This window comes from Carlito syrichta, unplaced genomic scaffold, assembly GCF_000164805.1.
Source record: "Carlito syrichta isolate Samal-C Ts95f unplaced genomic scaffold, Tarsius_syrichta-2.0.1 Scaffold305571, whole genome shotgun sequence".
NCBI classification, from domain to species: Eukaryota; Metazoa; Chordata; class Mammalia; order Primates; family Tarsiidae; genus Carlito; species Carlito syrichta.
In genome coordinates, this window is record NW_007249667.1 from 738,490 (window position 1) to 766,141 (window position 27,652).

Consider the following 27,652-nt stretch of genomic DNA (forward strand, 5'->3'; position numbering starts at 1 on the left):
GATCTAAATTCTCCATGAAAAATATTTCTTGGAACTTAGAAAATATGATATTTAAATTCCAAATTCAGGGACTATTGAAGATTGGTAACAATAAGTACATTGGAGAGAGGAAGAATAGTTACTGAACTGAAAAACTCTATTAAGACTGCATACTGGAAAAATATTGCATATGGAAAAAGTGACTGCGTTCTAGTTTGAACTGATGAGGAAGAAAAAGGACACACACTTGAGTATATATTTTGGATAAATGTATGAACTCTAGGGACAAAGTGGAAATTTGTATAAACTTGCTGGGAGAATTGTTTTTAACAAAGAAAGAAAGATTTGAGAATGGCAGAAGGGGTATAGGAAAAGGAAAGATATTGATCAAAGGACAAAAAGTTTCCATTAGGAGGAATAAATAAGCTTCATTGGTCCATTGCATATAGTGGTGACTATATTAAATAATCATTATATATTTCAAAATTGCTAAAAAATGGATTTTAAATGTTTTTCAACACAAAAAAATGGTAACTATGTGAGGTGATAGATCTGTTCATTAGCTTGATTTAACCATTCCACAATATAAACATACATCAAATCATTACATTGTACCCCATAAATATATGCAATTATTATTTGTCAATTTAAGAAGTAGAGCAGCATCAGACTGCTCATCTCCAACAACTGAAACTCCAAAAGTGAAATTATATTTGTAAACTGAGACAAAAGCCTCCACCCTAAAAATCTTTTTTTTGTCCAAGCTATTTTTTGTCAAAATGAGAGAAAGATGTTCAAGGATATGCAAGAACTCAGCAAGTACATTACCCAAGTATCTCATCTGAGGATAGTACTTGAGAGAAAACTAACCAAACAAAAAAGTGAACCAGAATGGAGACCTCATGAAGAAAGAAGGAAAACAATAGGAACTAGTAAAGGGTGATGCACCTTGATATATGTGTGTTTAATGGGTTTTATTAGATTGTCTAGGAATGTAAAATACGAGTATTAAATAAAAGTCCTGGAAACAGAACAAACCATAAGTAAAATTTTAATGAGCACTAAATTATGCCAACAACATCCAAGAACTATAGTTTAGAGAGTTATGGGTGCCTAAGAGGAGAGAGTGAATTCACATGATGAAATTTACAAATTTGAAGGAAAGATTGGAGATAAGGCCAGTTAATGATGCTGTTGCAGTAACCTATGTAAGAAGTGACAAAGACCACATGGATAAGGAGAAACAGTATAAAGTAAACAGATGATGAGGAGGAGATAAAATTGACAAGAATGCTGTCTTATTAGATATGAAGGCAAAGAAGTCATAGATGAATTCAGGGTTTCTGGGTCAGGTAATGCATGGATTGTGCTGCTATTCATAGAGAAAGATAATAACAATGTGTGTGTGAGAGGGAAGATGATTACTTCAGATGTGGATGTATATTGATTTGAGTTTTATTGGGATACTCAGATGGAAACGACAAATAAGATCTGAAGCAAAGGAGCAAAGCCTGGGCTAGAAAAACAGATTCAGCAGCCATCAGTGTGTGACAGCAAAGTTATGAAAGTAGGTGAAGGCCTTCAAGCATAATGTTTATATAGTGAGAAGGGAAGGGCATTGAGGACGGTATATACTTTTAATTGCTAGAAGAAGAAAAGGAGTCCAAGTAACTGTTGACATTTGCCAAAGCAATCATTATGTTAGAAGGAACAAGCAGAACCAAATTGTAAACTTTTAAAGAGAGGATGGGAAATAAAGACTTTTCTTTTTCACATTAAACCTTGGGAAATAAATAAGATAGGAAATAATGTTGAAAGTAAGAATATCAGTAGTGCAAATGGTTGCCATGTCATTTTAGTAGACAAGCTAATAGAAAGTTTTATAACTTCTTTGAAGAGTTAATATTTGTTTCATAAAACTATAATAGGCAGGAAACTACAGGTAGTATATGTTTCTACAGATATAAAAACACTAGAATAATTTTTCTCTTTTCAAAATTGGCATGCATTGTTATAACATTAATAACTGTTTGGAAGCCAAGTAATATATATTCTACACAATCTAGATCCTACTATAGGAGTTAGCTGTTTCATTCAGTAAGCTCAGCTTTTCTCAGAACTTAGAAACTAAAGCAACATTTTTTGGTAACACATTTTGTAGTAGTGATCTGAAGCTTCTTGGCAAGCCAACAATGCTAGTCTGATAGTCTTCTTATTAAGGACAAGATAAGCATTTGCAAGAAGCCATTTATATCCATGTAGATTTATGATAGAAAACTGTATTTTGATGGTTTCTGAGAGTCTAAGAGAATTGATATTTAGAAGAGCCTCTATTTAGAGGAGCTTTAATATAATACAATTTCAGGAAATTTTAGTCACAATTTTCAGTATAAGATTCAAGCAAATGGAACGCTCACACTTTTATACCACTTTCTGTGGATACTTTGCCAGTGTGAATTCCTTGATTATAAGTCAGCCCTCCTACTTTATTTAGGTTCCAAATTTTGTCATATTATGGGGTAATATGAAATTTATCTCATTTCATTATTAAATACATAAAAATTTAAAGAAAGAGAATTTAGATATCTCTACATCAGGACAGATTTTTTAAAAGTTTTGGGAGACTCTATCAAAGGATAAATACTCAGCCAAATTTTAGTTTAGTCACATACCAACTGTGATCCTTTAGCAAAAGTTACTTATTTCTGAACCTGTGTTTTGTCGTTTCTAAAATGGAAATTATATCTACTTTATCAAACATTCAAAACTATTTTAAGTTGAAAATACTTTAAGACCTGAATATACAGGACTTTGGATCAGATCTTTGTCAGAACTTGTTAAAAATTGTCAGATCTTTGTAAACTTCATTGATACATGCTAGTATTACCAAAGAACTTCTAAAATTTCTAGTTTATGCAGAAGATCATTCATGCAAAGATGTCCAACCATCTTTGTTTTATTTTTGTTTTATTGCTGGATTACCAACAGCAGCAGTAGCAACAGCTTACCTGAATATAAGCTCCATGTTGACAGTAACTTGGTTTTGTATATTGTTGTACCCCTCACACTTAGAGTATGAGTACATGTAAATGCTCTATAAATGTGTTTTGAATGAATGAGTGATAACTAATATTTATATACATGATACTTCACATGTATTAAATTACTCCTTATAACTTCTTAAAGTGAGTGCTATTATTACCCCAGTTTATAGATGGAGAAACTGAAGAATGGCTAGCAGTTGGCTCAGTGTCACAGCTAGCAAGTAATAGAGCTAAATTTTGGAATGAGACATTTTGATTCCAGAACCCATACTTTTAACCACTGTGCTATATTTTTTTCTTGTGATCAACACCTAAAGACCTGTGGTTAGGCTAGAGACTTTTGGATCCAAATAGCTATTGATACAATAACAGTAAGTCCAATATATGCAAATATTTCAGTATGTGTCTATATATGTAAACACTAGATGCATTTCTAATAAATAGCAGATTTTCCTGTTTTCTGTTTTTACTGAATTATAAATGGCAGTTTTATTCATTTTCATTTCATATTGTTCATTGCTGGTATATACAAAAGTAATTGATTTTTTAGTATTTCTCTTGTATACTGCAATCTTGTTCATGTATCCTAGTAGTTTTTTGTAGATGCTTTCAGGTTATCTACATATATTGTGCTTTCTGTGAATAAAGATGGTTTTGATTCTTTTAAAATCTGGATTCCTATAATTTTTTTCCTTGTCTTATTGCACTGACTAGAACTTCCAGAACAATGATGAATAAAAGTAGTGAGAGCAGGTCAGATATGGTAGCTCATGCCTGTAATCACAGTACCTTGGGAGGCCAAGGCAAGAGGATTGCTAGTGCCCAGGACTTCGAGACCAGCCTGGGCAACATAGCAAGACCTTATCTCTCAAAACAAACAAACACAATGAGGTAGTTGTGGTGGCCTGTGCCTGTAGTCCCAGGTACTCAGGAGGCTGAGGCAGAAGGATCACCTGAGTCCAGGAGTTTGAGGCTTCAGTGAACCATGATTGTGTTACTGCACTCTAGTCTGAGTGATAGAGTGAGATCCTGACTCAAAAAATAAAAATAAGAAGTGGTGACAGCATACATCCTTGTCTCATTCACCACTGAATATTATTTTAGCTGTAAATTTTTCATAGATTCCTTTATCATGTTGAGGAAGTTCTCATCTGTTACTACATTGATGAGAGTTTTTATTAGAAATAAATGTTGGGTTTGTAAAATACTTGCATTGCATTTGTTCAGATAATCATATTGGGTTTTTTTTTTTAATGTGCATTATATTGATTGAATTTTCAAATATCAAACCAGCCTTGCTTTTCTAGGACGGCTGCACTTAGTTGGGTTGTATTAAGTTTTTTATGTATCTTTGGATTCTGTTTGCCAAATTTTGTTCAGATCTTTTCTATGTTCAGTGAAGACTTTGGTTTATAATACTGTTTCCTTGTATGGTCTTTCTCTGGTTTTGATTTAAGAATAGTTTTAGCTTCGTAGAATGAATTGAGAAGAATTTTGTCCTTTTTAGTTTACTGGAAGAGTTTGTGCAAAATTGATACTGGTTTTCATTAGCTGGTAGAACTTACCAGTGAAGCCATCAGGGCCTGTTTGTGTATGTGTGTTTGTTTTGTGTAAAGGTTTTTAATTACTAATTTAATCTTTAAAAAATAAACCTAGGGATGTTCAGATTATTTATTTGTTATTGAGTGAAATTTGGTAGTTTGTGAGTTTTGAGAAACTTACCTATTTCATCTAAATTGTCAAATTTAGGCCAGGCACGGTGGCTCATGCCTATAATCCCAGCACTTTGGGAGGCTGAGGTGAGAGGATTGACTGAGCCCACAGATTCAAGACCAGCCTGGACAACTTGGCGTGATCTCATCTCTACAATAAATTTTTAAAAATTAGACAGGTGTGGTGGCGTGCACCTGTAGTTCTAGCTACTTGGAAGGCTGAGACCGAAGGATCACCTGAGCCCAGCAGGTCGGTGGAGGCTGCAGTGGCTATGAGCATGCCACTGCACTCCAGCCTGGGTGACAGTGAGACTCGGACTCAAAAAAATATAAAAAATTAAAATTAAATTAGTTGTCAAATTTATTGACAAAAATTTGTTCATAATGTTTTCTTACACTTTTAAAATCTGGAGTACTTGTACTAATGTTACCTGTCTTGTTCCTGATACTGGTAATTTGTTTCTTCTCTCTTTTCTCTCTCTCTCCCTCTCCCCCTCCCCATCAGTCTGGCTAATGATTTGTCCATTTTTGATCTTCTCGTAATAAGGGTCTGAACAAGACTGAATTAGCAATAATAAGGTCTTGGGAAAGGTGAAGGGAACAGCACTGGGCACAGTTCCCACATAGGGAAGAAGTTTGCATTTTCTTTTCTTTTCTTTTCTTTTTAAGTGAGAAAGCAGGATTTATTGAGAGGACAGAAAAAGCTCCCATAGTTGGAGGGGACCCGAGGAGGTTGTCCAGAAGTTTGCATTTTCAAAGATTAGTTGCAGGTGACCAAAAGTGGAAGCATGGAGAGCAGTTATAAGGCTGTTGCAATATTGTAAGTTAGAGAAAGATGATGTTGACTTGGACTACTGAAGTGGCTAACAAGGTGTTGAGAAGTGGTCGAATGCAGAATATATTATGGAGGTAGAGCCTTAGGACGTGCTAATGAATTATATGTGGAGAAATAGAGACGAGTCATGAATGATGTCTGGTCTTAGGACTGAGTAATGTGATTAATGTTGGCTTTGTGAAATAGGGAAGATTGAGAGGCGCATATTTGGGTTATTATGGAGAGAATGGAGTGGAGAAGAGACATCAAGAGGTCTGATTTAGATGAAGTGAATAATTTCAATTATAAGTTGATTCAAATAAGTTTTTGCTGTTGCACATATTTCTTATGTTTGCTTAAGTTATTCAGGAAATTCAGTCTTCACCTTGTAAAGATTGTCTAATGAAGCCACTAGGTAAGAGATATTCAAGGTAGAAAAGGCAATGTTTTACAGCTACCTCAGCATATAACTTAAACATTTAAGTTATACTGGGAAATAGAAGAAGCAGATACATGTGTGAATTGTTTTATGCTAATAAAGACTTTGATTCAGGGTATACTTTATGCTAACAAACCTCACAGACAGATATTCTATTTGTAGGTAGTGCATGTAATGTGAATAACCAATATGAAGTTTCAGTGAGATCAAAACAGAATTCTGAAATTGTTTAATGTTTTGATCTTTTCTTAAGTTCTTTGTGTATAAACCAGATATTGAGGGGAACTCAGGAAAATTGGGCCCAGAGTCTCAGGCCTCCTTTTAAACAGACCATGATGTTAAGTTCAGACCAAGAGAACTGGTAGAATCTGCTGACCTTTGGAATAGGCCTAGAAGCTAACTAACATCTGGGAATGGAATGTCTGAATCTCTAATTTTGTGAAATGGTAAACTAAAGAGAAACCACTATGCTCTCCTGGAAAATACTCTAGAAAATTTAAAGCTTGTTTAACTATTAGACCTTATCTCTTTCTTGATTTTAGTATGCCTCCAGATCAGGATAAAATTCTTTCAGTCTCAAACTAAAGTAGACTCAGAATACATTAAGAAACAGGAATGAAAAAAGAAATAAGAGAAAGTTTTACAATTTGCATTTTCTTCCAGCAATCTGCTAAATAAAATGTAATAAGCATTTAGTATGAACAAATCCTATAAGGGCAGAGACCTTAGAAGTGTCATTAATCACTATTTTTCCACCATAAGCATAGTGTGGCTACTCTGACAGTTTTCTAGGTGAATATGTATTGTAGTGAAGCCGTATTTTTTAGTGAAAGCTTGGCTTATTTAGTGATTTTTAGATACATTTCTTCACTAGAGGGTGCTGTGTAAGCATTCAGCGCTTTAAAAGTGTCATCTCACATTTACTTATTTACTGGGAGATTGGATTTTTAAATTTCCTGATTTCGTAAAAGCTTCCTTTGCTTTTTCTTTGTTTTCAGAACAGTACTGATGGTATTGTATGTGGTTAAATTTATGAAATTGAGTATAGTTGTTAGTGGCAACATTAACGTGTTTCTTTTCTTCTTCCTCTTTAGTAGACTGATGACTCCAGTCATGTATGCTGCCCGAGATGGTCGCCCTCAGGTTGTTGCTCTCCTTGTTGCTCATGGAGCAGAAGTTAATACACAGGATGAGAATGGTTATACTGTGAGAGAAACATTTTTCCAGTGTTCTTTTTTATAGCTAAGACATTGATATCTTGTTGTGATAGTAATTTACAAAAAGTTTTTTAAAGTAATAATTAAAGTAAGACTGGGATATAATTGTTGTCTGGTGAAAAAAATCAACAGCTGAAATAGAAGTAAAGGAATTAATTGACTCTTTTAGTCCTCACTCCCAACAAAGAAATTATAACACACAATAAAACCTGGACTTTGAAATACAAATAAGAATTATTTTTTGTAGAAAACAACTCAGTGATTGGCAAGTAAGTCATTTTATTGCTTAACATCACTTAACTGTGTAAAACATTGGTTTTATAAAATAAGTGAGCATTGCATTCTGCTTTGCAATTACAGCTTTGGAAATATGTTTACATTATATTGTGAAATGAAGAGATTGCATCGTTCCATTAACTAACCATGTTCTCTTTTTTATTGTGCCATAAATACTGTTGAAAACTTTTCTTGTCTGTCTCATATACATTCCTTCTTTTTACACAATCTTTTTTCTCCCATTTAAAGGCTTTAACATGGGCAGCACGTCAGGGTCATAAAAATGTAGTTCTGAAGTTACTTGAACTTGGAGCTAATAAAATACTACAAACCAAAGATGGGAAGACACCAAGTGAAATTGCAAAAAGAAATAAACATCATGAGGTATACTTCTTTATATGTCAAACTCATTTTTCTGTGGCATGTCACCTTATCATTTGTAGAACTTTTATATTATTTTGTTAGAATTTACAAGTATAATTATAGTGTATTTGGCTATTATGAAATGTTTAAATATGCATTTTTCACCAGACAGGTAATGAAAACTTCATTTTGCTAGAGTATTTATCTTCTTCTAAATAAGAGGTACTTATAATGTGGTAATTTAAAGGCTATATAAAAGGATAATAAAATCTTATTCTGGCTCTAGGAGTAAAATTGTAATAGACTATTTAAACATTTCAAACTGGTTCAGAATTTTATGAACTAATTAATGTATTGAGAAAGCCAGTTAACTGTCAGAATTTGAACATGCAATTAAAACATTTTCTGTAATTTCAGTTAATAGATTATTAGACAGTTTAAAGACATCCTTTAAGCAATATTTACTCCTATAAGTGTGACAAAGTAGATGATAAAGTGATAACTTACTTAGGTATATAATATACTGTCATTCAGATGTTAAACTCAATAATAAGTATTTGCTATGCATTAAATTATTTATATAAAGTTTTGGCCAAATTTCTATCATTTAAAACCAAGAATCAAATATAGTACAGTTGTAGAACTGCGTTGTTTAATTCATGAGTTTCTGAATGTCACAGCATGTAAAATTCCAAATGTTTCATCATATAATCATCAGGCCATGCTACTTTTCCTGAATGTAAAGTAACCTACTCTAGTTTTTAAAGCAATCTGATAAACCTGCCTACCATTTTCCAAATATTATTTTAATGTTTTCAAAATTATATTGGAGTAAATGCTAATCACTAAAGCCTTGTAAAACTTCAAAAAGAAATTTACCATTTTTTCCAAGCATTGAAAATTTGAAAACCCAAAATTAGTTTACTGTCTTATTATATTTGACATAATAAGAAATTTATGAACATCAAAGATTGAGTCATAAATTATTTCTTGAAATGAGATTTGTTCATGTATTTTGACTGATTACGTGACATAACCTTGACTTCCTAAGAAGTTCGATTTTAAAACTAAGGAATTTCACCACATCTCTTTAAGGTGTTCAGTTGGAATTTGTATGCATTTAGTCATGCTTATTACTTCCTTTCCGTGTAGCTATGTATGTAAAGTATTACACTAGCACTTGAGTCGTTTATCAAAATGGTATTTTTAGTTTTGTTTTATATTAATCGCTAACTTCCCTTTATTTTCACTATTTTAAATTAGGTGCTTTTTCTTTTCTGATTATGATTGTAGGTCAAGGAGCATTTATTTAATATTCCTGTTATCATGATAGAATCATTACACATTACATATATGTATCAAAATGTTACATTTACTTGAACAATATGTATAACTATGATATATCAATTTTTAAAAAGTTGTTCTTAGGATAGCCATTTGTGAAAGTTCTGTCTCTTTCACCTTGCCAAAATTTCCTTTCGGAATATAAAATAATCATATTTTCAGATTCTTGGAAGTATATGTGATAGTGTGTAATGTTAACCATATTTCAATGGCTTCTTAACCTTTTTCAGATCTTCACCTTACTTTCTCTGACTTTAACTCCATTGGAAGGAAAGCTTCAACAGCTAACCAAAGAAAAGACTATTTGTAAACTATTGGCTACAGATTCTGATAAAGAAAAGGATCACATATTTAGGTAATATAACATTCTTTAGTTCAACAGAATAAGTAAAAATTGTATATAGTTTTATTACTTGTAGCAAATGTGGTGACTTGTTTAACAAATATAGTATTTTAACTTTTTATAAACATTTGAATATAGTATTTAGAAATGTCTGGATTTTGAATGTTTTGTTCTCTAGAATTTTACAAAATTTTTATTTATATGTACTAACACTAATGATAGTTTTTATTTTACTTTTATGTAAACGTCTAGAAAAATTTTATTGTATTAAAAACAATATAATGCATTTTCAAATGGTTCTAAGATTATGTTAGTGTTCAAGCAGTACCATACCTTACTTTCTAATTCTTTTTAACTCATTCCTAGTTTTATATGCTAAAATTAAAAGTACAGTTTTCTCTCTGCACACTATTGTCAGTACAAGCCAAAACACATTCTCTACATACCCATTTAAAGTTGCTATTTAATTTTTACTTATTGCAGTTAAAGAGGTGTTTTGTTTTTGATCTAACACTCCTACACCCAAGCCATCCTCTCATTTCAGTGTCCCGAGTAGCTGGGACTACAAGTCCATGCCACTACACCCAACCAAAGAGATTTTTATGTGCAGAGATTTCATAAGGAATACTTATTGGAAAATATTTTCTTTCCTGGGAAGGATGAGCTACATTTTATCATTGCCATTTTCCCTCTTACCTTCACTCAAGAAAAACCAAATAAAGGTCTGGTATGCAAATTACAAATATAATCTACACAGATTCATTCTTACTCATTCTTATTCACATCCTCTCTCTGAAATATGAATGTATATTGTTTGTGTGCTTATAGTTTGTTCTGAAATTGACATTGCTATAAATGTGTATAGTTCATGTACAGCACTTGGAGATCTGGAAATATTTTTACATGGTCTTGGACTTGAACATTTGACAGATTTATTAAAGGTAAGATCTTATATAACCTATGAGTTGTATATATATGTTTAGTCATTGGTTAGCATGACATTATATATTAATGTATAAACATGCCTGTGAATGACTGCCAAATCACTTCATAATTTGTAGTACATTCCATTTTCAGCTTGTAATGAGCATTTCAAAACTTTATTATTCTAGAAATTTGCCTGAAAAGAATCTGGCTGGAGTAAACAGCTTTTGCCCACTGCCTCTTGCCACTGTATACACCTAAGCCCTTAGTTTGTTTTTGCAGTTTTTGATCTGATTAACATATTAGAAGAAACATAATCTTCAACCATATACCCCCAGTATCAGATTCTTGCTCTAATGCTTATTCTTTGAAACATATTATTTAAATAAATATATCTTTTTTGTAATAATAAAGATAATAAAACCTAGTGTAGGATTGCCATGAAGGTCTAGTGTGTAAATTGTGTGATGGAATTTGAGTAGATGGCAATTTTTATCAGCTAGGTGGGGATATTGAAGCAGTATAACACTATTTAAGACAGACTTCCAGAAGTATGCATATTCTGTTAGGTATTTCAGAGTTGAGTTTCATTGTTCAGTCTTGAAACTTCTTTCTGTTTGTAGAAATCTTGAGTAAAAAATACGTGTTTTTGATGGTATAATGTGATACAGTCAAAAATTTAAGATATTCATAAAGCATAATTTCTGTCTAATTTTATAGAATTGCCTTTTATGTAAGCAAATGTGAGTGGTAACTATTTTCTTTGGATCTGGAAAATTGTGTTATATTTTTTAGGTGAATATAGGCATTATGGTATTCATTACTATATATCAACAATATATTTCTATATCTACATATCTTATCCCCTGTAGAAAGTTGGAAGTTGTTTAGGGGTGGAATATGTAACAGACCAACTTACATACACTTGCCCACTTCCCCTTCTACTGTTTCATTTATATGGAAACTTGGTGCATTTTTTTTTATTTTACAGGAAAGGGGTATAACTTTAAGACACCTTTTGACAATGAGGAAAGATGAGTTTATAAAGGTTAGTATTAATTTTAAAAAACTGTATATTCTTTGATTTTTTTTTTTTTTTTATGTTGGTTCCTTTTCTTTTCTTTCTTTCTTTTTTTTTTTTGAGTTGTCGTCTCACTCCATCAACCACACTGGAGTGCAGTGGCCACTCCCGGCCATTGCAGCCTCAACCTGCTGGGCTCCAGCGATCCTTCTGCCTCAGCCTTCCAAGTAGCTGGAACTACAGGCGCGCGCTACCACGCCCGGCTAATTTTTTTGATTTATTGTAGAGATGAGGTCTCACTAAGTTGCCCAGGTGGGTCTCGAACCCATGGGCTCAGGCAGTTCACTCACCTCGGCCTCCCAAAGTCCCAAAGTGCAGGATTACAGGCTGAGCCACCGAGCCCGGCCTCTTTCTTTTTTTTTATTAATTAATTTATTTATTATAAAGATGTGGGGGTACCTATAATTCAGGGTTAGGAATACAAACATTGATCATGCAGGTACACTTGTTTATGAGGTATACCCCTCCCTCCCCTAGCAGTTTCCCCCAACTCCCCTTCCCCTGACAGTCCCACTCCCCTTCCCCTGACAGTTTTCTGCTACTGCCAATCGCTTTCTCCTTTTATTTTCTATTTTAAAAATTCAAGGCTATAGGCTGTGATTTATCTTTTACTACATTCTTGATTAGATGTGATTATGGATAACCATATCTAATAATATGGGTAACCATATCTAATAATATTGTATTGTGCTACAATATTGTTACTTTAAGAACATTTAAAGATTTAGAGTTTTGAATTTTTTTCTTCAGATTGTCATGACATCTTGACAAAAACTGGTGCTTCATTTCCAAATGTGAAGTAGATTTGTAAAATAAGGTACTTAGAAATAAGAGATGGTTTTTATGCATGTGGATATTAACATGTACCTTCTAAATAATGCCTTTTGCTTGGTTCTCAAAACTATCAAAACATAGGATTTTGCCATTAGTATTATCAAGTAACAGCTGTGGGAAGTATTAGAGATACTTTGATAAAAACAATGATTTTGCTGCATGAAAATACTGGAAATGAAATATATATTTTTTGAGTTGGAGTCTCACTCTGTCACCCAGGCTGGAGTGCAGTGGCACGCCCACAGCACTGCAGCCTCAACCTGCTGGGCTCAGGTGATCCTTCCGCTTCAGCCTTCCAAGTAGCTAGAACTGCAGGCAAGCACCACCACACCCAGCTAACTTTTTTGATTTATTGTAAAGATGAGATCTCGCCAAATTGTCCAGACTGGTCTCGAACCTGTGGGCTCAGGCACAGCCTCTTACATTGACCTCCCAAAGTGCTGGGATTATAGGCATGAACCATCGCGCTGGCCTGAGATGAAATATTTTAGTCACAATAAGCATACCACTTACACTTAAATGCAGGATATAAAATTTTGTTTAACACTAAAAGTAGAATAGAGGCAAAAAGAGGGATTGATTTGCATTGATCATTAATTTTAAGTAATATTTTGAAGAAAAAATTGTCCTACTGTGGTTTTTGAAAGATGATACAAGAGAGGGATTGGCAGTTGCAGGACACTGCCAGGGAGCAGGAGGTTGCACATAACATCACTAAGGTTACCTGATCCTAAACCAGGGAAAATGGAAGATCAGTAGGAGGCCCAAATTTCACCTGCACGTAGACCACTTTTGTACCTAATCTTGGCTTGCACCCCACATCTTTAAAATAAAATAAAGGGGAAAAAAATAAAAATATAAAGCAAAATTGACAGAAACAGAAAAATGAAATCTTTTCTCCTTCCCTCCCTCTTCCTTCTCACCCTGTCCAAATGAAACCATTTAAGTTTCTCTATGATAGCATTTTTCATGTTAAGCCTAAATCTGTATTTATTGAAATTTTGATCTTTAGGGAAAATTTGAGAAGAATATGTGAGCGTCCTTATATATTTATTTTGCAAATTAAAGGAAACTCAGTGCTAATGATACATTGGTTACTGTATTTTCATCATTTGTACTTACACAGCAATTCTTACTAAACATCTTAGATTTACTATATGTGACATTATTCTGGATAATAGATTCTGGCACCCATATACACAATTCTAAATCCCTTTTTAAGGCTCTGTGGCTCTGGGTTACATAACAAGTAAATGTTTAATATTAGAAATGGAATAAAAGTATAACATACATTTATACATTGAATTAAAGTTGTAATAAAATTTTTACATAAAAGAAAGATATATTAATTTCTAGTAATTTGTTTAGAGTCCATTGCAATTGTTATATATTACAAAAAATTGACTGATTGTTATATGTCTATTTTAATGATATAACTAACTTTGTCAGTCACAGTATAGCAAGCCATTTATTTTTAATATATTTGTTATTTTTCCAATATGATTTATATTTTCAAGATAGGAATTCTTCAAGTAGAAAATTTATTTATTAATTTTGAATATTAAATTATTCAATTATAATTATCTTACTGTAGCTTAAAATTTATCTTAATATATCTTAAAATTATTTCTACTTAGAATGGAATTACTCATAAAGATCAACAGAAAATTCTGGCTGCTGTTAAAGAACTAGAGGTAGAAGAGATAAAATTTGGAGAGTTACCTGAAGTGGCAAAGTTGGAAATTAGGTAAAATTAATTTGTTTGCTTTCTTTAATATTGTTTAGAACCAATGTTCTTTTTAAATTTAATTTTGATAATGTATGAGTCATTTTACTTGATACCATCATTTTCCCAGATTAATGGAGTTTAGAATATACTTTGTTCTGAAACTGGATATATTTTAGAAAGTTAATTTTTATAATGTCTTTTTATCGAGAAGCAAAATGATGTGTGTTCTTGTTAACTCTTATAGAAACATTTTTGTTTTATTTTTTCCTTGCTAAACTGAACTATGTAAGAGAGCCTATGTTGTTTATAACATGCCTTTTACTCTCTTTAAATCATTTTACTTGTCAAGTTGAAAATTCAAAGTAGTAATATTTTCACTTAGGATAATAAAGCATTTCTCATGTAACTCTGCTCTATTTTCACCCTTACTGTATGAGAAATTATATTGCCTGCATGTAAACTTCATTTTCAATATTATAAACTTGTCAAGCACTGGTTATTAATGATCCAAAATCTATTTTGAAAATAGTATTTAATTTATTAGCATATTATAGAACAGTAAGTGATTTTTTTAAACTTTCTATCTTGAAATAATTATAGATTCACAGAATATTTCAAAGAGATTTCCAGGGAGGTCCCATGTACCCTCCACCCATTTTTGCCTAATATCAGTATCTTGCATAACTGTAGTGCAATATCAAAACCAGAAAATTGATGCTGGTACAATCCACATAGCTTATTTATATTTCACCAGTTATACTTGCATTCATTTGTATCCATGTATATATAACTCTGCAATTTTAACACATTTGTAACCACTACCACAATCTACTTAACATGCCATCACTACAAGGCTTTCTCATACTACCCCCCATAGCCATATTCATCCCTCTCCCAATCTCAGTCACTAGCAAGCAATAAGTTGTTCTCCATCTTTATAATTATGTTATATCAAGAATGTTACATAAATAGAAGCATGCAGCATATATCCTTTTGAGACTGACTCAAAGTCATTGAATGTATCAGTATAATAGTTCATTTCTTTTTATTGCTAAGTAGTATTCCATGGTATGCATATACCACTGTTTAACCATTTTCCCACTGAAGGACATTTGTATATATTTTAGTTTTTGGTTATTTCAAATAAAACTGCCATGAATGTTCATTTACAAAAGTCTGTTAGAAAATAAGTATTCATCTCTCTGGGATAAATGCCCAAGAAGACAATTGATAGGTTGAAAGGTAGTTGCATATTTAGTCTTTTATAAAACTGCCCAACTGTTTTCCAGAATGGTAGTACTGTTTTGTAGTCCCAGCAACAATATGTTATTCAGTTTCTCTGTACTATATTTTCACCAGCATTTGGTATTAGCACTATTTTTTTTTACTGTTAGCCGTTCTGATGGGTATGTAGTGGTCACTTATTGTGGTTTCATTTGCATTTACTAGTGGCTGATGATGTCAACAGCTTTTAATGTCTTATTTGCCATCTGTGTATCCTCTTTGGTGAAATGTCTAACAATGTCATTTGCCCATTTTCTATAGGGTTGATTTTTTAATGCTGAATTTGGGGAGTTACTTTTAACTGTTTATCAAAAATTAAGTAGCCATATTTGTGTGCATATACTTTGTGTTCTTTATTCTGGGTTCTTTATGTGTTTGTCCCTCTACGTGTACCACATAGTCTTGGTTATTCTTTAATTTCAGCTTGTTTACATATGCAGTTGATTTTTGTGTCTTGATCAATTATATATCCTTCAACATCACTGAACACTTATTGGTTCTAGAAGATTTTTTTTTAAATAAATTCTTTGAGATTTTCTACATAGATAATCATGTGGTCTACAAAAAGAGACAGGTTAATTTTTTCCTTTCTAATGTATATGTACTTTATTTCTTTTTCTTGCCTCATGATACTCAGAACATTCAGTACTATTTTGGATAAGAGTGATATATAGTGGACATTATTGCCCTGTTTCCAATCTTAGAGGAAACCATTTAAGCTTTTTTTTTATTATCATGTTAGCTGTAGGTTTTTTGTAGATGTGAGATGGAAGAAATTCTGCTCTATTCTTATATCCTAAGAGTTTTTATCATGAGTGGTTGTTGAATTTTTAAAATTTTTTTTCTATGCCAATTGATACAACCATATGACTTCTTTTCTGTAGCCTGTTGATAGGTAAATTGCATTATTGCACTTTTAATTATTGAACTAGCTTTGCAAACCTGGGATTAATCTCTTGTGGTTCTAGTTAATTATTCTTTTTATGCATTGTTGAATTAGATTTGCCAGTATTTTGCTAAGAATGTTTGAAACTAAGTTCATGACAGATATTGCTCTGTAAATTTCTTTTTTGTGCTTTGTCTAGTTTTGGCATCAGGGTAATACTGGCCTCACAGAATGCATTGGGAAGTGTTCCTACTCTTTCATTTTTGGAAGAAATTGTGTAGAATTAAACATTTTTGTAGATTTTTCCAATGAAACCATCTAGGCCTGGATATTTTGGGGAGGAAGGGGAAAGCTTTAAATTATAAATTCAGGCCCAGCACATTGTTCACACCTGTAATCCCAGTACTTTGAGAGGCCAAGATGTAAGGACTGCTCGAGGCCAGGAGTTTGAGACCAGTCTAGACCACATAGCAAGACTCTGTCTCTTTAAAAATAAATAAACCAGGCATAGTGGCACATGCCTATAGACTTAGCTTTTTGGGAGGCTGAGGCAAGAAGATCTGATTGAGTATAAGAGTTTGAGGATGCAGTAAGCCACGATCGCATTACTGCACTCAGCTTGGGCAAGAGTCATATCTTGTCTCAAAAAAGTCAAAAAATTACAAATTAAACTTCTTTAATGGTTATAGGACTGTTCATGTTATATCTGTTTTGCCTTGGTTGAGGTGTGGTAACTTGTGGTTTTTAAAAACTTGGTTCATTGCTTCTAAACAATCAAGCATAAAGTTGTTCCTAGTATTTCCTGTTATTCTTTTGATGGCTCTGGGATCTGTAATAATAACCCATTTCATTCTTGATATTGATTGTTTGTTTCTTTTTATCTCTGTTTTGCTAGGTGTTTATCAGGGGTTTTTTGTTTTGTTTTGTTTTTTATTCAAAGAACCCGTCCTGTTTAAACTTGTTGAAAGAATCTCCAAAAAAATTCACTGAAGCTGAACATAGCCTCTCACAACAACACTAACTGGTACACTGATGCCCGTGGGTTCCTAGAACACTTACCTAGTGGGAGAAGCCTGTACTACAAAGGGCATGCCCTTCACTAATATAATAATCCCAGGTTTTTTAGGACCTCCTTTGTAAGCATTAAGTCTTTTACATTTTCCTCGCAGCACTGTTTTAGTTACATGCCACAAATTTTGATGTGTTGTGTAGGTCATTTTCATTCTCTCATATATATTAATATATTTTTATTTTCTTTGAGACTTTCTCTTTGGCCCATGTATTTTTTAAATAATCCATAATACATGACATTTAATTTCTACGTGTTTGGAAATTTTTTCCCATTTTCATTCTGTTACTGATTTCTAGTTTGATCCTATTATGTCAGAAAATACTGCATATTATAGAATTCAAAGGGCTCAATAACTACACATGACCAGTGGGAAGACAGAGGTCTAGAGAATCAAGACTTTAAAGGTTTTGGCAATTTGAAGTAAATCTCCCCAAGACTTTATATAATTAAATTTAATAGGGATAAATGGAAAGTCCCATATGAACTATATTACCATAGGATGGGTGAGACCAAGCTTAATATACTTGTAGAATCAGTCACTAAGGCTTTTAGTTGATTATTAACTAAGTTTAGGTTAACAGTATCACATGACTAGCCATGACAAGCTAGCACTCTAAGACTGCATTAATTGAAACATAATGACCAGAGTAAATAAGGTAATAGTTTAATTGTACTTAATATCTATATCAAGAGCTTTTTTTGCTTATGGAAGGAATTTAAACACAGGATAAGATAGAAAATCTGTAAGTTTTCTTCCTTTTTTTAAATATGATGTTTCAGTGATTTTTATAAATATTTTTGTGTATAGACATTCCCCATAGTAAAAGTACCCAGATTTTAGAATCCTCAATAACCTATTATATTTGTTTTCCTTCCACCAACTAGGTAATTTTGAACTTCTCTAATTTGGCAACACCACCTGATAACCAGACTATGAGGTCGTCCCCCTCCCCCATAGCTTTCTTCCCTTTCTTCCCTCATTGGAGACAATGTGCTCCAAATATGTTTTTCTTCAACCCTCTGTCTCCCATGGGACCTGGTCAGGTTAATTACATCTTACCCAGTCTTTTTTGGGTATGTAAGCCTCTCTTAACTCATTCTTTCTGTTGTTCTTTTAATGCTTGGGAAACTCTCTTCCCCTCCTCCTTTGGCTTCATGCGGGTCAAAAAGTAACCATTATAATTAGGGACTAAGCATAGGACTGATACTTGTGTAGAGGACAAATAAAATGTTTACCTCCAGAGTTTGTAAAAGTACATACAAGTTCTCTGTAAGGAATCTTCACAGATAATTTTCTCTTTCCTCAGATTCTTGTAATCTTACTTTTAAAACCTGCTTAGCATTATTTTCTAATATTTCTTCAGTTGATTTAAGAGTATGGCAGTAATTTTATTTTTTCCACTGACCATACAGATTTTTTTTTTTATTTCAACATATTCCAGGTTGATGTTTTTCCCCAGAAATAATGTTTCATATGAAGATTATATATCCAAGGTAAAAGTACATACTTGTCATTAGAGACTGGGTTATATGCAAGTGCTTTTAAAATGTAATAGGGATTGTCACCATGATTATACCAATGTTTTCAATATCTGGCTAAGTTACCAGAATGACCTGAGGAGCCTGATATAGAATATTAACCATGCTCTCCATTGCCTGGGACATAACTGTAAAGACAGATTTTATTGAGTAAGTGGATAAATAAATCAGTGAATTATAATATCCTGTAATATATAATACTAATGCAGAAGTATCATCACTAGCATCTAGGTCTAGCATAGACTGTCTAAACTAACATTTTAACTATGATAAACAATAGATGTCCACACCAATTTAGAGTTTAAAGAAGTCTTCCAGGGAATAATTTAGATGATTTTGATTTCTTACAATCTAGGTATTCCCTGTAGTAAAATTCCCCATTCATGTTTCTCCATTTTTCTTAATATAATCTCCTTATAACAGGAAGATTTATATTCAAAATAATGTTTCATCATTGTTTCAGAATAGCTTTTTATCTCTTAAATACTTAAATACATTGTGAAGAATTTCACTTGTGAGGATTTAAAGTCACCAAGCCTTAGATATTGTTGTTCATTTTCTTTACTTTTTAAATTATTGTTTCTATGAAGGAATATTCTAAGTTCTACATGACTGAGTTACAAATTAAATTTTTTAATGTAACTTATTGTATGATGGCAACATTGCCTTATGAATTTACTTTATGGGATTTAATAGTCTTAAAGAATGTGCAGACTCCTAAATGGTTCACTTATTAAAAGTGCTGAATTTTTTAAAAAATAAAACTAGCAGACATATATTCCAGGAATTTGACCTCGTTATTAAATCACAGACTTTGTTTACATGCTGTTATGGAAAAGGTTTTACTTCCCATTTGTTCAAAGTCATTCTTTAAAGAAGAAATTAGTCATTAAGTCATAAGAAAACTAACAGCAGGAAAAGTTGAACTGATTGATTATATTCTTCTGGTAATGTGACTTCAACAATTTGCTACTGATTTATTTTAAGATACTTCTAGGTGTCAGAATTTTCTAAAATAACTTGTTACAAGAGCACATATGCACACTACATATACTTTTTTCTGCCTTAGTATGTTGCAGAGTTAAAGAATGTAATGTAAAGCCGTAACATGGTGTAAGTCTGTAGTACCATATTCAGAAGACTGAGACAGAAGGATTGCTTGAGCCCAGGAGTTCAAAGCCAACCTGGGCAACATAGCAAGATCTTCTCTCTCTCTTTCTCTCTCTTTTCCTTTCTCCCTCCCTCTCTCTCTCAATCTCTCTCCCTCCCTCCCTCCTTCCCTCTCTTCTTGACTCAGGCAGTCCTTCTGCCTCAGCCTCCTGGGTAGCTGGGACTATAAACACATATCACCATGCCCAGCTAATTTGTTTATTTTTTTATTTTTGTGGAAAAGAGGTCTTGGTGTGTTACCCCAGGCTGATCTCTAGCTCCTGGGCTAAAGCAGTCCTCTCCTATTGACCTCCCAAAGTGCTGGGATTACAGGCATGTGCCACCACACCAGCCCTCTATCACTCTTTTTTTAAGTGCAGCTTTTAAGTGTTAATAACCATTCCATCACTACTTTGAAGTATTTTAAACATAAATAATAAACTTTCAACCATATCTGAAAATTTTTAACAGTTTCCATTCAGACCTTTCTTGGAACTACTTGGCATCAACTTGAACTTGTCAAAAGCATCTCAAAATTATGTTCATCAAGGAAACTGCCCTCCCCAAAAAATTCTGTATAGATATAAAATTTTATGTAAAAATATATTGTTTACATCTATTAAACATTCTAGAATTGGAAACTAAATATCGAACATCAGAGAAATAGTTGAATTTCATTGCATTAATATAATTATTTTTTCCATCATTAAAATCATTTTGAAATGTAATATCATGGAAAAATGCTCATTATATATGAATGATGTATAAAGTATAACATCAGTTATACATAGCCATAGAAAAAATACAGTAAGAAAATGTGTATTATAAAATATATTTGAGCAGAAAATAGTAGCAGCATTATTTATGAATAATAAGATTGTTGATTATTTTAATGTTTTCAGATACTCTTCAATGAGCACATCATGGCTTTATTTATAATACCTTTATTTAAATTTTATCATAGCTAATATCACATTGATACCCAAGCCAGGTAAAGACCCAACAAAGAAAGAGAACTACAGGCCAATATTTTTGATGAACATAGATGCTAAAATTCTCAATAAGATCCTAGCAAACCAGATTCAGCAACACATCTCAAAATCATCCATCACGACCAAGTAGGCTTCATACCCGGTATGCAAGGTTGGTTCAACCTTCGTAAGACAATAAACGTAATTAAATACATCAACAGACGTGAAAACAAAAACCACATGATTATATCATTAGATACAGAAAAAACTTTTGATAAAATCCAGCACCCCTTCTTGATAAAAACCCTCGAACATCTAGGCATAGGTGGAACATACCTCAAAATAGTAAGAGCCATCTACGAGAAATCCATTACCAGCATACTCCTAAACAGACAAAAATTGGAACCATTTCCCCTGAAAACTGGAATAAGATAAGGATGCCCACTCTCGCCCCTCCTGTTCAACATAGTTTTGGAAGTCCTAGCTAGAGCAGTCAAGAAGAGAAGGCAATCAGGGCTATCCAGATAGGAAAAGAGGAAGTCAAGTTATCTCTCTCTGCAGACAACATGATTGGATACCTTGAAAACCCAAGAGAATCTGCCAAAAACCTCCTTGCACTGATAAAGGACTTTGGCAAAGTCTCAGGGTATAAAATAAATCTGCATAAGACAATTGCATTTTACACCAAAAATAAACAGAAACCCAAATAAAAAGCACAATTCCATTCACAATAGCCACACAAAAAATGAAATACCTTGGCATCTTCCTAACCAGAGATGTGAAAGACCTTTATAATGAAAACTACAAAGCTCTGCTCAAAGAAATCAAAGATGACGCAAACAATTGGAAAAATATTCTATGCTCATGGATTGGAAGAATCAACATTGTTAAGATGTTCAGTCTACAGATTTAATGAAGCACCCATCAAATCACCAGCAACATTCTTCTCAGACCTAGAAAAAACAATACAGGAATTCATATGGAAACATAAATGACTGAGAATAGCCAAAACAATCCTCAACAAAAAAACAACAACAACAACAACAACACAAAGCAGAAGATATCACACTCCCAGACTTTAAACCATATTATAAAGCTTCAGTAATCAAAACAGCCTGGTATTGGTACAAGAATAGGCATATAGACCAATGGAATAGAATTGAGATTCCAGAAGCAAAACCTCAATTTCTTCACCAACTCATCTTCGACAAAGGCTCCAACACCCACTACTGGTGAGAGGAGAATCTGTTCAGTAAATGGTGCTGGGGAAACTGGCTGACATATGCAGAAGACTGAAACAGGACCCCTCCTATCCCCGTACACAAAAATTAACTCTAAATGGATCACATACCTAAATGCAAAACCTCAAACTATAAGAAGCTTAGAAAATGCAAGAGAGACTCTTAAGGAAGTTGGAACTGGCAACCAATTCCTGAGCAAAACCCTAAGTGCCCAGGCCATAAGAGATAAGATAGACAAGTGGGGCTTCATTAAATGGAAAAGCTTCTGCAAAGCCAAAGAAACCATCAAGAGAGCAGGGAGACAGCCCACAGACTGAGAAAGAATATTTGCCAACTCCATGTCTGACAAAGTCCTAACATCAAGGATCTACGTTTGGTGGAACTCAAACGTGCTGAAAAGAAAAAAACAAACGACCCCATTACAAAGTGGGCAAAAGATATGAATAAACACTTCTCAAAAGAAGACATACGAGCAGCCAACAGATACATGAAAAAATGTTCAGCCTCACTAGTCGTCAAGGAGATGCAAATTAAAACTGTACTAAGATACCAACTAACTCCAGTCAGAATGGCCATCATCAATAACTCAGAAAATAACAGATGCTGGAGAGGATGTGACGAAAAGGGAACACTTCTACACTGTTGGTGGGAGTGTAAACTAGTGCTGCCTCTGTGGAAATCAGTGTGGCGATTCCTAAAAGTTCTAAAAATCAACCTTCCATATGACCTTACAATTCCTCTACTGGGAATATATCCAGAAGAACTCAAATCACTCTACAAAAAAGATATATGCACACGTATATTTATCATAACATTGCTCACAATAGCAAGAACCTGGAACCAACCGAGCTGCCTATCAAAAAAGGACTGGATAAAAAAAAAAAATATGGTACCTATACACAATGGAATATTATGCAGCCATAAAGAAGAACAAAATCATGAACTTCTCAACAACCTGGATGGAATTAGCGTTTATAATACTGAGTGCTCTCACAGAAACAAAGAGCTGAGTATCACATTTTCTCACTCATAAGTGGACCTTGAACAACTACCATAATACTGTAAGAAAAGGACCAACAGTAGTGGGAAACTGCGGGAGAGGGGGGAGGTAGAATTGACAGTAGTCGATATCTGCCTAGGATGGGGGGACACACCTCATCAACAAGGGTACCTGCACAATGAATATTTGTATACTTCACCCTGAATTGTGAGGTGTACCCTACAATTTTAAAATAAAAATTAAAAGAGGAAAAAAAATAATTTTGTCTTAATATTTGACCTCAGATTTTTAAAAAATATGACCTGTTGTTTTAGCTGGTTTGTACTGTTATGCTACAGTAACAAATAACTTTTAAATTTGCCACTTACAATAGAAAGTTTATTTGTTGATCACCTATGTTATGAGTCAGCAACAATGTCCTTGTTATTTTTAGAGTATGCTGGAGGAACTCTTCCAGTCTGGGACATGCTGCTCCCATAGCAAAGGGAAAAGAGCGGTGTCAGAATTAGTCAGTGGTTCTTTTGGCTTCTGTTCGAAAGGTACACAATCACATTTAGTCATATTTTACTCGCCAAAGCAAGTCACATGATTAGATTTCCTGTCATCCAAGCAAGAAGTGTAACCTTCCGGCAGAGAGGGGCCTGGTAGACTTTAGCTCAATAGAAAAGATGTTATTTTGATCAAATAATACATGATACCATATCCATGTCTATCTGCTTATTTTGAATTCTTTATAAAGTTACTGGGGCTGCCATGTAAAATTGTGTAGTTGGTATACTGTGCAGCTCTGGTGGAAAGGCTCTATCCACATAGTGTATGATTTGAATGACACACTATAGCATTATGTTTTGTGCAAATTGCATACCCGTATTCAGTGACCCTGAAAATTGTATGTTACAAGAAAGGTATATATTTTCCTTTAATTCATTAAGACTGTGATTTTGCCAGTAATATAATTTTCTTATTTGCACTCTTTCTAATTGATCGGTCTTACTGTCTTGAGGATAAGAGCTGATACGTTTATATTCCACATGTATATTTGTGAATCACCTATCTATAATTGCATATCTACCATCAGTTGATTTTTTTTAGAACTTTATTTCATTGTAGAGATGTGGGTACAAGTCAGGATTAGGTATATAAATATTTTATGTGCAGATTGAATTGATATTTGAATGACAATTCTCTGCATCTTAATTACTTTGAGCTCATTAAATTAAAAAATGCATATGGCATGAATTATGAATTGAGTAGTTATTCTTTTATTGATAAGCAAAATTTGAATGTTTAAAGAGCACTAAAATCCAAGTTTCAAGTGCACATTGTATAAGTAGTATGTAGCAACAAAAATTAATACAAGTAATTACTGCTGTTTTGTCAGAAGTGTGTTGCACTCTACCTTCTGTTCTTTCTAGAATAAAGATCAGAAAGAAAATGGAATAAAGAAGAAGTATAGATATTTAGAAAATAATTTAATAAATACCATTTTTATTGCTAAGAAGAACAAGAGCTTAACTACATTTTTAAATTTTTGGTTTACTTTTTACCGTCAATGACTTGATTATATGTGTTGTGTTTTTAAGCTTATATTTTATAAAATTTTTTAAAACCTTAATTTTTTAGATTAATAGCTAAGAAAAAAGATTTTTCTTAAATGAAAATATATGTCTTAGTAATATATCTGTCTTAGGGAAAAGTTTGCTATTGATTTCATTGGGGGCTGATGTTGCTGAGTTTCACATTCCTTTCAGAAATAATGTAAAAGAAACTTTGTATAGTGTGTGGTCAAAACTTCTACGTATGATAGTTTCTCTTGGACTTAGAAGTACATTTTGGTCCCATAGTAGTAGCTCTTAATGTACTTTTATTTTTGTAGATACTGCTAAAGGACACTTCAGAAAGATCATCTCCTGAACTTGTCAGCCCTTGATCTACTTAATTTTTTGCCATTCTGCTAGGATGCTGGATCTTGTGGTTATTGTATCCCCACATTTATTATCCATTCAAATGTTGGTTTTTCTTTTTCTCTGAATTATCTGTTTATATCCTTGGCCAACTTTTCTATTGGGTTGTATTTAGTTTCTTTGAAGCTTTTACTGTAAATTGGCTTCCATCACTGAAGCAAATCTAGTCACTTCTAGTCACCAATATCTCCTCACTGCCAAAATCAATGTGGTTATCTTAATTATTTAATGTACTTAATCTTTTCCTGCTTGAATCTATCTCTTTCATTGCCATTCATAACAGCCTTTAACTCCTGGTTTTCTTCTACTTCTACTTCTTGGGCTACTTTTCATGTAATTGCTTTTTTATTCCACTCCTATTGACTGTTCTCTCTTCATAATATATCTTTTGGTCTTCATCATGATCATAGTTTTGATTTCTGTTTGTGGCCAAATCATAGATATTTCTGATACTACTGTGGTTAATGCTGACATTCGCAATTGAAGGAAAGACTGGATTTCAGTTAGAGGTTAGTGAAAACAAAAATGTGATTTTTTCCCCCATTGAGTTTTACTGATTCTGAATTGTATCTAGCCTCATAAGTATTTAAAGCCTAGGAGAAATACCACTTAAGTTTGCTAGAACACCGCCTATATGCTGGACACAGTGCTAAGTGTTTTATGTGCAGAGTCTTCTTCAGTTCTCCTGACAGTCATGTTGTCTCCATTCTAGAGATATGGAAGCAATTGTCTCAAGATTAGGCTTGCCCAAGATTATAAAGCTAATAATTGTGGAAGCTGAATCCAAATGCAGGTTGACTCTTGACTCAAGAGTTGTGCTATTAATTATTATGCCATACTGTTTTCTCTTCATCCCCTGCTTTCTCTACTCCCCTCTGGCAAATTCAGTTTCCTGCTTGGTGATACCACCTTTTATCGAGACCAGAAAACTGAGAATCATCCTAGATCCTTCCTTTTCTTTCATATGCAATCTGTCACCAAGCTGAAAATGTATTCTCCTAAATTTTTATTAAGCCACTGCTTTACCTTCTTCCCTCAGTGAGACTGCCAGTGGCAGAATTAGTGATTCTTTTAGCTTCTGTTCAAAAGGTACACAATCACTTCTAGTCATATGTTATTTGTCAAAGCAAGTCACATAGTTGGACCCTATGCCACAGCCTTCATTTAAGCTTTCCTTTATCATCTCTTAGATAGATTTTTCCATTAGTCTCCTAATTATTCTCTCTGCTTCCATTTTTGTGTTCCTTTAACCCATACCACTCCCCAAATAAACATTCTTATTTTTAAATATTGTGTATGTTTTTTTCTGTTTAAAGTCCCTCAGTAAAACTACATTATTGGAAAGATTCAATTCCTTAGCATGTCACAAAAGTTCCTTTAATAAATGGTTACATCCAGCCTTTTCTCTTACAACTTTTTCATAATTTGTACCTTTCAGAAGTAATGTAAGAGAAACTTTGTATAGTGTGTGGTCAAAACCTCCTATCCCTGTACCAGCACCTGGTATTCTCTTTATCCAGAATCTGTACCTTACCTATTTGACAAACTTACTCTTCAACTGCAGACTTAGTTCAGGTATCATCTACAAATATGAAGTGTTTCTAATTCTCTATTCCCACCATATTATATGATATTAAATTCTCTCTGAGTTTTGAATATCTCAAACTATAAACTAGTGTCAACAACATCTATTTTACAGGGTTGTTGCGGAGAATAAAAAGAAGTAATAAATATGAAATAACTAATGCAATGTTTTCACATAGTAGGTACTCAGAATTGGTTGTTTCATCTTCCTTCTTCATACATACCTACTATATAACAACACTATAATTGTATGCCTGTATCTCATCTTGAACTTTAAGATCTTAAAGACTAGAAAGTTTTTCTTTTATACTCAATGCCTGTTTCACTACCTAATACATACTAGCTATTATTCCATAAATACTTCAGAAATAATCTAATTAATTTTATGACTAGATGTTAAGTAATGAGCCCCGTAGAGTGAAATAAATTGCTCTTACTAGTGATTCCTCTGTTTCTTTGTTTCCCTTCTCTAGTGGTGATGAGTTCCTCAACTTTCTTCTAAAGTTAAACAAACAATGTGGCCATTTAATAACTGCTGTACAAAACATCATTACTGAGTTACCTGTAAATTCTCACAAGGTATTCCACAAAAGTTATTAAGTGAAGAAAAATATGAATAGTGAAGAATATTCCAGATAAGTTTGTGATAATTAAACAGTATTGATTTGATAAAATTATATCACTTGTTCTACAAAATCACACAAAGTCTAAATAAGTCAATTTGTTTAATATTACTCCTTTCAATACTAATTAATTGAAAAACTTTGCATTATTGCCCTTAAGAAAAAGAAAATGACTCAGATTAAAAATTAAATTGCTCCATATGTTGTATTTACTATTTGTTCTTTTTTTTTTTTTTTTTT

The 27,652-nt window shown here is 33.1% G+C and overlaps 1 protein-coding gene across 2 annotated transcripts in view; it reads left to right on the forward strand.

The window, feature by feature from the left end:
• ASZ1 (ankyrin repeat, SAM and basic leucine zipper domain containing 1) overlaps nucleotides 1-27,652 on the forward strand; it is a 75,359-nt gene that overhangs the window by 41,269 nt on the left and 6,438 nt on the right. For both annotated transcript variants that reach the window (XM_008061756.1, XM_008061757.2), the window contains exons 5-11: nucleotides 7,083-7,194; nucleotides 7,731-7,865; nucleotides 9,419-9,543; nucleotides 10,397-10,472; nucleotides 11,447-11,503; nucleotides 14,008-14,117; nucleotides 27,263-27,368. In XM_008061756.1, the coding sequence (XP_008059947.1) occupies nucleotides 7,083-7,194; nucleotides 7,731-7,865; nucleotides 9,419-9,543; nucleotides 10,397-10,472; nucleotides 11,447-11,503; nucleotides 14,008-14,117; nucleotides 27,263-27,368 (721 nt within the window). The remainder of the gene's footprint in view (nucleotides 1-7,082; nucleotides 7,195-7,730; nucleotides 7,866-9,418; nucleotides 9,544-10,396; nucleotides 10,473-11,446; nucleotides 11,504-14,007; nucleotides 14,118-27,262; nucleotides 27,369-27,652) is intronic.